Source organism: Ovis aries, chromosome 1 (genome assembly GCF_016772045.2).
Source record: "Ovis aries strain OAR_USU_Benz2616 breed Rambouillet chromosome 1, ARS-UI_Ramb_v3.0, whole genome shotgun sequence".
Taxonomy (NCBI): Eukaryota; Metazoa; Chordata; class Mammalia; order Artiodactyla; family Bovidae; genus Ovis; species Ovis aries.
This window is the reverse complement of record NC_056054.1, coordinates 28,579,909-28,593,650: the sequence shown is the minus strand read 5'-3', so window position 1 is coordinate 28,593,650 and position 13,742 is coordinate 28,579,909. Positions and strand designations below refer to the sequence as shown.

Genomic DNA, 13,742 nt, shown 5'->3' with positions numbered 1-13,742 from the left:
TGGAATTTTTCTAGTTCATTTTTCAAAAATATGGTAGCCCTATGTTGACTTCCACCTCCTTATCTGCTATCCTCATACTGGCCCTAAAATCCCAGCCCCCAAACTCTGTACCTGGTTTCCATAAAACTATACAGAAGCATACCTTGTTTTATTGCACTTCACTTTACTGCACTTTGCAGATATTGCTTTCTTTTTTTTTTTTAACAAATTGAAGTTTGTGGCAACCCTGCATTGAGCAAGCCTACAGATACTATTTTTTCCAACAGATGCTCACTTCGTGTCTGTCATATTTAGATAATTCCTGCAACGTTTCACACTTTTTCCATTATTATTATATTTATTATGACCTGTGATCAATGACCTTTGATGTTACTATTTTAATTGTTTTGGGGGGTGCCATAAACCATGCCCATATAAGACAGCAAACTTAGCTGATAAACATTTTGAGTGCTCCACCAACCAGTCATTTCCCCATTTCTGTCTGCTCCTCGGGCTTCCCTATTCCCTGAGACCCCGCAACATTGAAATTAGGTTAATTAACAGCCCTACAATGGCCTCTAAGTGTTCAAGTGAAAGGAAGAGTAGCTTGACCCTCACTTAAAGTCAAAAGCTAGAAATGATTAAGCTTAGTGAGGAAAATATGTTGAAAACCAAGACAGGCCAAAAGCTAGGTATTCTGCATCAAATAGTTAACCAAGTCATAAATTCGAGGGGAAAGTTCCTGATGGAAATTAAAAGTGCTGCTCCAGTGAACACACAAATGATAAGAAAGCAGAACAGACTTAATGCTGATGTGATAACATTTGAGTGGTTTGCGTAGATCAAACTAACTACAACAGTCCGATAAGCCAAAGCCTACTCTGGAGCAAGGCCCTACTGCTCTTCAAGTCTAGGAAGGCTGAGAGGTGAGGAAACTGCCGAAGAAAAGTCTGAAGCTAGCAGAGGTTGGTTGATGAGGTTTAGGGGAAGAAGCTGTTTACATAACACACAAGTGCAAAGTAAAGCAGCAAGTGCTAAGGTAGAAGCTGCAGCAAGCTATCCAGAGGATCTATCTAAGATAAGCAATGAACACTAAACAACAGATTCTCAATGTAGATAGAATAGTCTCATACTGGAAGAGATGACATCTAGAACTTGCATAGCTAGAGAGGAGACGTCAATGCCTAACTTCAAAGTTTCAAAGGACTGGTTGACTCTCAGGGACTAACGCAGCTGGCGACTTAAAGTAGAAGCCAATGCTCACTCGTCATTTTGAAAATCCTTGGGCCCTTAATTATGCAAATTACTCTTCCTGGGCTCTATAAATGTAACAAAGCCTAGATGACAGCATACTTGTTTACAACATGACTTACCGAATAGTTTAGGCCCACTGTCAAGACCTGTTACTCAGAAAAAAAGATTCCTTTCAAAATATCACTACTCATTCACTAATGAACCTGTTCACTCAAGAGCTCTGACAGAGACGTACAATGAAACTAATGTTGTTTTCCTGCCTGCTAACACAACATCCATTCTGTTGCAAGGAGTAATTTTGACTTTCAAGTCCTAGAAATATATTTCTAGGATACATACATAGAGAAATACATTAGAGATACATTTCATAAGGCTATAGCTACCATAGATAGTGATTTTTCTGGTGCAAAGTAAATTGAAAATCTTCTGGAAAGAATTCACCATTCCAGATGCAATTAAGAATAGTCATGATTCATGAGATTAAGTCAAAATATCAACATTAACTGGAGTCTGGAAAAAGTTGATTCCAAACTTTATGAATGACTTTGAGGGGTTCTAAACTTCAGTGAAAGAAGCAACTGCAGATGTGGTGGAACATGCAAGAGAACTAGAATTATGAGTGGAGCTGAGGATATGACTGAATTGCTGTAATCCCATGATTAAACTTTAATAGATAAGGAGTTACTTCTTATGGATAAGCAACGAAGCTTTCTTGAGATGGAATCTACTCCTGGTGAAGATGCTGTGAAGTCTGTTGAAATGACAAGGAAGGATGTAGAATATCACATAAACTTAGCTGATAAAGCAGCAGCAGAATCTGGTAGGATTGACTTCAATTTTGAAAGTTCTACTGTGAGTAAAATGCTATCAAACAGCATTTGCACACTATAGAGAATCATTCATGAAAGGAAGGGTCAATTGATATGGCAAACTTCACTGTTTTAAGAAACTGCCACAGCCACCCTAACCTTTAGCAACCACCATCCTCATCAGTTAGCAGCCATCAACATCTAGGCAAGACCCTCCAAAAGGCAAGACCCAGCAAAAAGATTCCAACTTACTGAAGGCTCAGATGATGGTTAGCATGTTTTAGCAATAAAATATTTTTAAATTAAGGTACGTACATGTTTTTAAATATAATGCCATTGTACACTTAACACATTATACAGTATAGTTCAAACATAACTTTTATATTAACTGGGAAACCAAAAAAATTCACTTTATTGCAGTGGTCTGGAACCAACCCTGAAATATCTCTAAGGTATGCCTTCAGCTCCCACTTATAGCTCTGCATTTGGATTTCCTCTCTCTTCCTGGCACCTGAGGGTTTCTCTTTTTTCTTTTCAAGCTCAGCTCTGTTCTGGAGACATTTTGCTGGTGGTTTTTTTTTTTTTTTTTTTTTTTGGTCGCACAATGTGGCATGCGTGATCTTAGTTCCTAATTAGGGATCAAACCCGGGCCCCTACAATAGAGTCTTAATTGCTGTACTGCCAGGGTAATTTCTGTATTGGAGATTTTTTACTGAGCATTTCTACATGGCTGGAATGAGGTTGGGGGTTCCACATCAGATTATTTCAACATACGGAACTAGAGACGTTTAAGCTCTTTAGCATGGCATAAAAGGCCTTACATGACCTGGCTCTTGACATCCTTTTCAGCCTCACCATTGGCTCAACATATATCAAACAATTTGAAACTGCCTAAACCAATCACAGTATTTGACATCCTCTGCCTGGGATGCTCTTTCTCTGCCTGAATCACACAATAAACATCTGTTTATTCTTAAAGACATTAAAGAATCAACTACTATACAGACTTTCTTGCCTCTCTCCAACCACATTTAACCAAACTCCCATGGAATCTGCAAAGACATCAATTACTGCATATGTGCTTTCTGCAAATAGTTATCTACAAGGCTGTCTTCTCCACTAGACTATGAACACATTGAGGGCCAGAACAATTTCTTATTTCTCTATCCCCAATGCACAGTAGATATAAGAAGAAGTGAAGTTGCTTAGTCATGTCCAACTCTTTGCGACCCCATGGACTGTAGCCCACCAGGCTCCTCCATCTGTGGAATTTTCTAGGCAAGAGTACTGGAGTGGGTTGCCATTTCCTTCTCCAGGGGATCAGCACATGTAACTGAACAGTTATTTCTACCCTCAAGGACTAACTATAGTAGTCTTCAGATCTGAGATATTAGACCAAAAATAGAAAAATATAGCAATTAGTTCCAGAGAAGAATTCCACATACTTACAAAGAATGTTTCTCTATTTCTGTCCAAATATGAGCCCCAAAATAGATACTGCAAGTTCTTATCTGAAATATTTAGAGGAAAAAAGGGAAGTGGACATGAAATATCAATGGGAAAGCTACTATGAGTAGTGGAATGGTTACTGCCAGAAAGAAAAGGTGCTTCCAAAATCCCATTTGGTCCTATAGTTGTGGATGGCTGAAATATAAGGTTTGATAAAACCAAGGAGGGAAAATGCTTCGCTCATAAGCAATAACATGGGCACCATTCCACTGGTGGGGGCAGGGACAATACTGGCTAGTCAATCCTACAAAGGGAGTGAAGACTTACAGAGCATTCTTAAACGCAGAACCTAAAATAATAGGCATATTTCAGACTCTTTCAATTTAAAAAATCTCCTATTGCAACCAACAGAAAAAATCACTTTCCCTTAGGGAGTAAGAAGAGATTAACCAAATTAACCTTTACTATTCAAATGCACACCACATGAGCTCTATTGAGTAGCACTTTCATTGAATGTGATAAGGCTAAGGCAAAATTACTTCTAATATGCTGATAACAGAAGTACAATGGTCCTAATATCCCAATATTTTTATACCTCCTTTGCTGGCATTCAGAAACCTCCAACTTTTTTTAGTTCTCCCTATAGGAGGCAGACTGTGGAACCAGATTGTCTAGTTCAAATCCCAGCTCTACCACTGAGAGCTTCATGACTCTAGACAAGCTACTTAATCTCTCTGTGCCTTAGATTTTTTTTAATCTGTAAAATATAAATGATAAAAGCATCCATTTCACAGTGCTATTATTAGAATTTAGAGTTATTATGTGTAAAGCACTTAGCACAATGCCTGGCCCATAGAAACAGGCTCAATAAATGTAAGCCGTAATCATTACTATTATCATCACATCACCACCATCATTCTCAGCTCTAGCTTTACTACACAGCCTCTTTTTTTTTCCATATAAGAAAAGAGAGAACTACTTACTAGTTTTTATTTTGTGCCAGGCACAATGCTTAGCCCTTTCAACATGCATTTATTTATTTAGCCCTCATAACAACCCTGCAGGTGAGACAGTATTTTTGATGTTACTGATAAGGAAATTGAGGCTTGAACATTCAGCAAATTCTTAGCATTAAAACATAATGATGGTGTGTGGGAAGAGTCACTTGGCAAAACGTGGATCTAGCTAACTCTCTAGAATTCAAATTTAACTTGTTTTTAATTTGTACTGTGCACACAGGAAAGTAAGCATACGTGCATGCATAAAGGAAAGGGAACAGTAGGTACAACTTACTGAATGGCTAGATATCACTAACTTCCCTCTACCTAGCCAAATCTTTCCATCTATTTAAGACTCTAACCCCTAAAACAGACACTGAGCTCTCTCCTAACTCTTGACCCTTATTGTCTAAACAACAATTTTGTAATGGAGCACATATGATTTTGTATCATTACTTTTTAATTTCTTACGATGTCCTAAGAAGTTCCATAAAGGCTCACATACTTTTACCTTAAAATTTTCTTATGTTCTTTAGAGTACCTAGCATAGAACTGAGTATAAAGCTGTTTCACAATAGCATTTGTGGAGTAGCTTACTATCCAGACCCAGCAAGAACATCCCCAAATAATGATGATTATTGTTTACTCAATGAATTTTTACATACAGTGTAGAGGCCCTGTGTTAGGGCTTAGAGCAGAACCAGAACACAGTAAGATACTTCAGTCCCAGTCCTAATAGTTCATAATAGACTGGGGAAACTACAGGTAATCAGGCAATTACAATACAGTAAGGTAAGTGCTAAAACAGATATTTGAACCAAGTGCTAAGAGAATATCAAAGAGGGAAAGATTAACTCCCCAGAAAGCATTTCCGCATTCACTTTTTTAACAAGTATTTACTAACCACTTAATATGTACTGAACGCTGTCTTAGGTCCAAGGGTAAGAGGTAAATAAAATGTCCAAGGCCCCTGTATTTATGAAGCTTATAATCTAAGATTCACTTGAGTGGGCTGACAAATGAGTAGGAATTCACTCTGTAAAAGATGCAGGAAAGGGGATCAGCATCAAGTCAAAGCCCTGGAGACATGAAAGAGAGGAACTAAGAAAAAGAAGAGCAAGAAATGAGGCGTGGCTGGAATGCATTCCTGTTAAAGGGGAGCTATAAGGGATAGGTGAGATGGCACCTCAGACAGAACAGAAGAGAAAGGGTTTCATATGCCAAGTCCAGGCTTTTAAAGTTTTAGCTCATTTGGTCGTTCAGAAAAATGCACCATGGCCTTCTATATGCCAAGTCCCATGACAGCTACTGGGGCCACAAAAACATTAAGACATAGTCTTTCCAGATGCGGAGTATACCAGGACACATGCATGGAAAGGAACACGTTTCCATCACAATACTGTAAAGTAATTATCCTCGAATTTAAAAAAGAAAAACACCTTTTAAAAAGCACGAGAAGTGCGCTAATGGGGCACGTTAAGAAAAGGGATAGCTTAGAGAAGGGAGTCATATTGGCTCTGTATTTGGGGGACAGAGGGTGGCTAGGAAAGACCTTCTAATAGAGGAGACTCTTTACTAGGTCACGGGGACAAAGGATTTCATAAAGTAGCTGATAACAACAAATACTTACATATTACTTAGTACTAGCCAGGTTCTGCTCCAACCACTTTACATATATTGACACATTCAAACTTTGCAACGAGCTTATTAAGTAGATGGGGCTTCCCTGATAGCTCAGTTGGTAAAGAATACACCTGCAATCCAGGAGACCCCGGTTTGATTCTTGGATCGGGAAACTCCGCTGGAGAAGGGATAGGCTACCCACTCAAGTATCCTTGGGCTTCTGTTGCGGTTCAGCTGGTAAAGAATCTTTCTGCAATGCGGGAGACCTGGGTTTGATTCCTGGGTTGGGAAGATTCCTTGGAGAAGGGACAGGCTATTGACTCTGGTATTCCGACCTGGAGAATTCCAAGGACTGTATAGCCCATGGGGTTGCAGAGTCGGACACAACTGAGCAAATTTCACTTCAGTTCAGTTGCACCCGACTCTTTGTGATCCCATGGACTGCAGCGTGCCAGGCTTCCCTGTCCATCACCAACTGCCAGAGCTTACTCAAACTCATGTCCATCGAGCCGGTGATACCATCCAGCCATCTCTTCTTCTGTCATCCCCCTCTCCTCCCGCCTTCAATCTTTCCTAGCATCAGGGTCTATTCAAATGAGCTCTTCCCATCAGGTGGCCAAAGTATTAGAGTTTCAGCTTCAGCATCAGTCCTTCCAATGAGTATTCAGGACTGATTTCCTTTAGGATAGACAGCTTGGATCTCCTTGCAGTCCAAGGGACTCTCAAGAGTCTTCTCCGACACCACAGTTCAAAGCATCAATTCTTTCAGTTCAGCTCTCTTTATAGTCCAACTCTCACATTCATACACGACCACAGGAAAAACCATAGCCTTGACTAGACAGACCTCTGTGGACAAAGTAATGTCTCTGCTTTTGAATATGCTATCTAAGTTGGTCATAACTTTTCTTCCAAGGAGTAAGCGTCTTTTAATCTCATGGCTGCAGTCACCATCTGCAGTGATTTTGGATCCCAAAAAAATAAAGTCTGACACCGTTTCCGCATCTATTTCCCATGAAATGATGGGACCAGATGCCATGATCTTTGTTTTCTAAATGTTGAGCTTTAAGCCAACTTTTTCACTCTCCTCTTTCACTTTCATCAAGAGGCTTTTTAGTTCCTCTTCACTTTCTGCCATAAGGGTGGTGTCATCTGCATATCTGAGGTTATTGAGATTTCTCCCGGCAACCTTGATTCCAGCTTGTGCTTCTTCCAGTCCAGCATTTCTCATGATGTACTCTGCATAGAAGTTAAATAAGCAGGGGGACAATATACAGCCTTGACATACTCCTTTTCCTATTTGGAACCAGTCTGTTGTTCCATGTCCAGTTCTAACTGTTGCTTCCTGACCTGCATACAGATTTCTCAAGAGGCAGGTCAGGTGGTCTGCTATTCCCATCTCTTTCAGAATTTTCTAGTTTATTGTGATCCACACAGTCAAAGGCTTTGGCATACTCAATAAAGCAGAAATAGATGTTTTTCTGGAACTCTCTTGCTTTTTCGATGATCCAGAAGATGTTGGCAATTTGATCTCTGGTTCCTCTGCCTTTTCTAAAACCAGCTTGAACATCTGGAAGTTCACAGTTCACATATTGCTGAAGATCTCTAGTCTTTCCCATTCTATTGTTTTCCTCTATTTCTTTGCATTGATCACTGAGGAAGGCTTTCTTGTCTCTCCTTGCTATTCCTTGGGACTCTGCATTCAAATGGGTATATCTTTCCTTTTCTCCTTTGTCTTTCGCTTCTCTTCTTTTCTCAGATAACCATTTTGCCTTTTTGCATTTCTTTTTCTTGGGGATGGTCTCGATCCCTGCCTCCTATACAATGTCACGAACCTCCGTCCATAGTTCTTCAGGCAATCTATCAGAATCTAATCCCTTGAATCTATTTGTCACTTCCACTGTATAATCCTAAAGGATTTGATTTAGGTCATACCCGAATGATCTAGTGGTTTTCCCTATTTTCTTCAATTGAAGTCTGAATTTGGCAATAAGGAGTTCATCATCTGAGCCACAGTCAGCTCCCGGTCTTGTTTTTGCTGATTGTATAGAGCTTCTCCATCTTTGGTTGCAAAGAATATAATCAGTCTGATTTTGGTATTGACCATCTGGTGATGTCCATGTGTAGAGTCTTCTCTTGTGTTGCTGGAAGAGGGTGTTTGCTATGACCAGTGCATTCTCTTGGCAAAAATCTGTTAGCCTTTGCCCTGCTTCGTTTTGTACTCCAAGGCCAAATTTGCCTGTTACTCCAGGTATCTCTTGAGTTCCTACTTGTGCATTCCATTCCCCTATGATGAAAAGGACATCTTTTTGGGGTGTTAGTTCTAGAAGGTGTTGTAGGTCTTCACAGAACCATTCAACTTCAGCTTCTTAGGCATTACTGGTCAGGGCACAGACTTGGATTACTATGATACTGAATGGTTTGCCTTGGAAACAAAGAGATCATTCTGTCATTTTTGAGTTTGCATCCGAGTACTGCATTTCAGACTGCTTTGTAAAAGGAGTACGTCAAGGCTGTATACTGTCACCCTGCTTGTTTAACTTCTATGCAGAGTACATCATGAGAAACGCTGGACTGGAAGAAGCACAAGCTGGAATCAAGATTGCTGGGAGAAATATCAATAACCTCAGATATGCAGATGACACCACCCTTATGGCAGAAAGTGAAGAGGAACTAAAAGCCTCTTGATGAAAGTGAAAGAGGAAAGCGAAAAAGTTGGCTTAAAGCTCAACATTCGGAAAACGAAGATCATGTCATCCGGTCCCATCACTTCATGGGAAATAGATGGGGAAACAGTGGAAAAAGTGTCAGACTTTATTTTGGGGGGCTCCAAAATCAGTGCAGATGGTGACTGCAGCCATGAAATTAAAAGACGCTTACTCCTTGGAAGAAAAGTTATGACCAACCTAGATAGTGTATTCAAAAGCAGAGACATTACTTTGCCGACTAAGGTCCATCTAGTCAAGGCTATGGTTTTTCCTGTGGTCACGTATGGATGTGAGAGTTGGACTGTGAAGAAGGCTGAGCGCTGAAGAATTGATGCTTTTGAACTGTGGTGCTGGAGAAGACTCTTGAGAGTCCCTTGGACTGCAAGGAGATCCAACCACTCCATTCTGAAGGAGATCAGCCCTGGGATTTCTTTGAAAGGAATGATGCTAAAGCTGAAACTCCAGTACTTTGGCCACCTCATGTGAAGAGTTGACTCATTGGAAAAGACTCTGATGCTGGGAAGGATTGGGGGCAGGAGGAGAAGGGGGCAGGAGGAGAAGGGGACGACAGAGGATGAGATGGCTGGATGGCATCACGGACTCGATGAACGTGAGTCTGAGTGAACTCCGGGAGATGGTGATGGACAGGGAGGCCTGGCGTGCTGCAATTCATGGGGTCGCAAAGAGTCGGACACGACTGAGCGACTGAACTGATGGCTACTCCATTTCTTCTAAGGGATTCTTGCCCACGGTAGTAGATATAATGGTCATCTGAGTTAAATTCACCCATCCCAGGCCATTTTAGTTTGCTGATTCCTAAAATGTTGATGTTCACTCTTGCCATCTCCTATCTGACCCACTTCCAATTTGCCTTGATTCATGGACCTAACATTCCAGGTTCCTATGCAATATTGCTCTTTACAGCATCAGACTTTACTTCCATCACCAGTCACATTCACAACTGGGTGTTGTTTTTGGTTTGGCTCCATCTCTCCATTCTTTCTGGAGTTATTTCTCCACTGACCTCCAGGAGCATATTGGGCACCTACAGTACTGGAGAGTTCATCTCTGTGTCCTATCTTTTTGCCTTTTCATACTGTTCATGGGGTTCTCAAGGCAGGAATACTGAAGTGGTTTGCCATTCCCTTCTCCAGTGGACCACATTTTGTCAGAACTCTCCACCATGAGCTGTCCATCTTGGGTGGCCCTACACGGCATGACTCATAGTTTCACTGAGTTAGACAAGGCTGTGGTCCATGTGATCAGATTGGTTAGTCTTCTGTGAAATTGATTTTCATTCTGTCTGCCCTCTGATGGAGAAGGATAAGAGGCTTATTTTAGGTTATAAAATAATGGCTAGAATTCCCTGTGCTATACAGTATATCCTAGTTGCTTATCTATTTATTTGGGCTTCTCTGGTGGCTCAGCTGGTAAAGAATCTGCCTGAAATGCGGGTAATCTGGGTTTGATCCCTGGGTTGGGAAGATGCCCTGGAGAAGGGAATGGCTACTCACTCCAGTATTCTGGCATGGAGAATTCCATATAGATTATTATAAAATAAAATAGTGACTTTCACTTCATACTTCATTTATTAAATAGATATTATTATTAATCCAATTTTACAGATAAGGAAAGACACAGAGATTAACTTGCCCAAGGTCACACAAGTAGTTTAAGCGGCAGAGCTGGAATTTAAACACAGGCAGTTTGGCTCCAGAGTCTGTGTTAATTACCACACCATACTGACTCTAAGACAAGAGAAAAAAGCCATTCAAGGAAAACAGAACAGCATATGCAAAGGTGTAGAGGTATGAAAGAACACATCTTTGAGAAATTGTGAGTGGCTGACACTGGACGGAAGGTAAATAAGAAGAGCAGCAGGGCAGGCAGGTACCAGGTCACAGAGAGCCTTTGGGGTCACGCAAAGAAATGTCTTTATCAAAAGGTAGTTTAAAAGCACTGAAGGAAGGGTTTCCTTTGGCAAGGAGGTGACCTGAGTAGATTTTTTTTTTTAAGCCTTATTTCTCTGACTTCAGTGTGGAGGTTGGAATGATAGGGGATGCCAAAGTCAGGGAGACAAAGTTAACAGACCACCGAACTGCTCTAAATTCAAAAAGATTTTGAAATTCAGAGAGAGAGATGTAAGGGCAGGAAGGATTTTTAGGAGACAAAATTGAAAATTGGATATAAAGAAGAAGAATTAAGGGTGGTTTCTAAATTTGTAGTCCCCGTTACTTGGTATATGGATAAAATAAATACGGGAGGTTTGGAAGAAAAGCCACTGCATTGAAGGAGAATGTTACTTCATATGCCTGTTGTTTATTCTGACTCCACAATCTTCACATGACATATTCTCATCATCACACACAGTGATTCTCAACTGGGGCCCACCTGGGGACACCAAGGGCAGAAGGGACAGGTGAAGGTATATTAGAATCTGGGTGTTTGTATGTTGAGTGTACATGTAGGTCAATTACTACTATCCCTTTTTTCCTTCCAGACAGTCTGATACCACAGTCCTGCCCACCACTGTCTCTGAGAACTACATACAGTAGTGACTATATACAATATACAGTCTACAATTATTTGTGGATACTCTGACCAAACAGTTGCAACACTTCAACGTGTTCTAGGAATTCACAAAACTTCAAAACTCAGGGAGATTTTAAAGATCATCTTGAGCTTAGTAGGTCTCAACTAAGAGCTATTTGTAAATACGTGAGGGCATTTTCAGTCATCACAGTGGGAGGTGCTACTGGCATTTAGTGTCTGAGGGCCTGAGATGCTCAACTTTGTAAAACTCACAGGACGGTTTCAAATGATGAAGAATTATATTGCCCGAAAGGACAACAGTGTTTGTTTGAAGAAACTCTGACATAGGCCAACAGAACCCAGGGTCTTTGTTTACACTTCCCTATATTGCTTTCTAATCTGGGTCTGGTAAACCTGTGGTATATCTAGAAGTCCAATGGAGTACTTAAGTCAAGTACTCAGAAGGCCCTCCACACCATCACAGTCTTTGTAAATTTTTCTCTAGCCCCTGATCCCCCTCTCTTCAGAGACCTAGGCCAGAGGTGCAAGTTTGGCAGTCATCAGCATGGCAAGCCTTAAGATGAATAAGATTACCCTGGCCAAATACATAAAATGTGACAAAGCTCTGCAGAGCACAAACATTAGCAGTCTAATGGAGAAAAGAGGAAGCAATAAAGGAAATCAGACAGAAAAAGTCTGTAATGTAGAAGGAGAGGTTCCAGATGACAAAGGGAACTAATTGCAAGCAGTTTTCTGCTTGTTTTTAGTGAAGTAACTTGTTGTTCACTCGCTAAACCGTGTCCAACTCTTTGCGACCCCATGAACTGCAGCACTCCAGGCTCGCCTGTCCTTCACTATTAAGTGAAGCAATAATTACCATTAATTACATTACATTCATTGATTCACTGTTAGTTGTTTATACTGTATTCATGATGCCTTGCCTCTTCCTTGCCAACATAAGTCAGACAGTTTGAGGCTGCAAAGAGTCCAGTTTAACAGTCTCTTTTTCAGTCTTAGATGTGGCTATGAAGGCCACGTGATACAGTTCCAGTCAATATGCTATGAGGGGTGGTATCATCATCCAATCTTACTGAGTTTGTACAGGGTACACAAATCATATTTGGTACTTGAACATTCCATTTAATAGACAAGAACATCTTGCAAAAGAAGAATAATTTCAGAGGATATATCCTACCAGTTAGTGAAACATACCACAAAGCTAAAGTAATTAGAAGGGTGTAACAAAGGTCCAGAAATTGATAGTGTATGGGGGAAACAAATTTGGAGCAGTCAGGAGCACGGTGGGGAGGAAGCACAAAAATAAGGAATTCATAGGTCTTCCACAGTAGAACTCCTCCAGACCTCCTTGCCATCCCAGTCCTTTGCACATTTTCTCCACTCCCAGATCCCCTCTCACCTTCAGAGATTCAATGGTGGCCTGCTTGTAAATCTTTCCTCCAGGATCTTTCTTCTGAGGACTATTCTGGATTCTGGGTGTTCGAATGACGAATTTATCCATTCCTAGGGGACTCCAACTACCTTCACGTGCTTTACCGTGTTCTGCTCAACAAAGAAGGCAGGTTCTAAAATGTCACCAGAACTTCAGTGATGTGTGCTCCCTAAAGTGACATAATTGGGTCCTACATACTCTGGAAGCATTCTTGAATTATTAGGACTCTTGGATGGAATTTAAAATAAGATTTCCTCTTAAAAATCTTCCTAAAAACTGAAAATTGTATACAATGACCGGTCTACTTCCTGAATTAAGAGGTACCTAGTGCACACTGTAAGGGGGCTCTTCCATCTTAGGTTGCGTTGTGGTAGGGTTAGCTTTCCCCCAGGTTCAGTGAAGCTCTCTTAACAAATACCCTACCATAGCCACAACCCCAAGTGTTCCTCTTGTAACCAATATTCAACAACCTCCTCCAGATGTCAGCAGGGTCCTCACAACAACCAGTCATCTCCAGGAAATGCTCCACGGTCAAAGGACCCTAAAGACTGTCCTGCTCTAATCCCATAGCAACGGGAACCACCACCTTCCTCTGCCTTCAGCACTCAGGAGCCCGGGAAGGGAAAGGCTAACGATGGCACGTGAGACCCACCAGGAAAAGCAGCCCTGCCAAGCAGCTGGGCCTCTCCGGCACGCACCCTCTGAGGGCCCCAAGCCTGGGCCTTATGGGGTCGGAACACCTTTCAGGGCTGGCAGTTTCTCGGTAAAAGCTCCGCCAGCCAGCTGAAGTCCAAGGCCAATCAGCGGAGGTTGGGGGGAGGGGGGACGGCTCGAACCAAACCACATTCCCCAGAATACACCGCGAATGGGCAGGCTCGGGAGCGCCTAGGGCAGCTGGTAGTTCCCCGAGACCAAGTTCCCCAACCACCGTGCGCCTCCCGCT

General features: G+C 41.4%; 1 protein-coding gene across 2 annotated transcripts in view; it reads right to left on the bottom strand.

Annotated features, from left to right (window-relative positions):
* TCEANC2 (transcription elongation factor A N-terminal and central domain containing 2) overlaps nucleotides 1–13,611 on the bottom strand; it is a 44,919-nt gene extending 31,308 nt beyond the window's left edge. Inside the window, exons 1-2 of one of the 2 annotated variants that reach the window (XM_004002004.6) lie at nucleotides 13,452–13,611; nucleotides 12,767–12,909 (exon numbers count right to left, since the gene is read on the bottom strand). In XM_004002004.6, coding sequence (XP_004002053.1) covers nucleotides 12,767–12,868 — 102 coding nt within the window. In that variant the 5' untranslated portion in view covers nucleotides 12,869–12,909; nucleotides 13,452–13,611. The remainder of the gene's footprint in view (nucleotides 1–12,766; nucleotides 12,910–13,451) is intronic. The other variant, XM_012149815.5, reaches the window with a different exon arrangement.
* Between the last annotated feature and the right edge of the window lie 131 nt (nucleotides 13,612–13,742).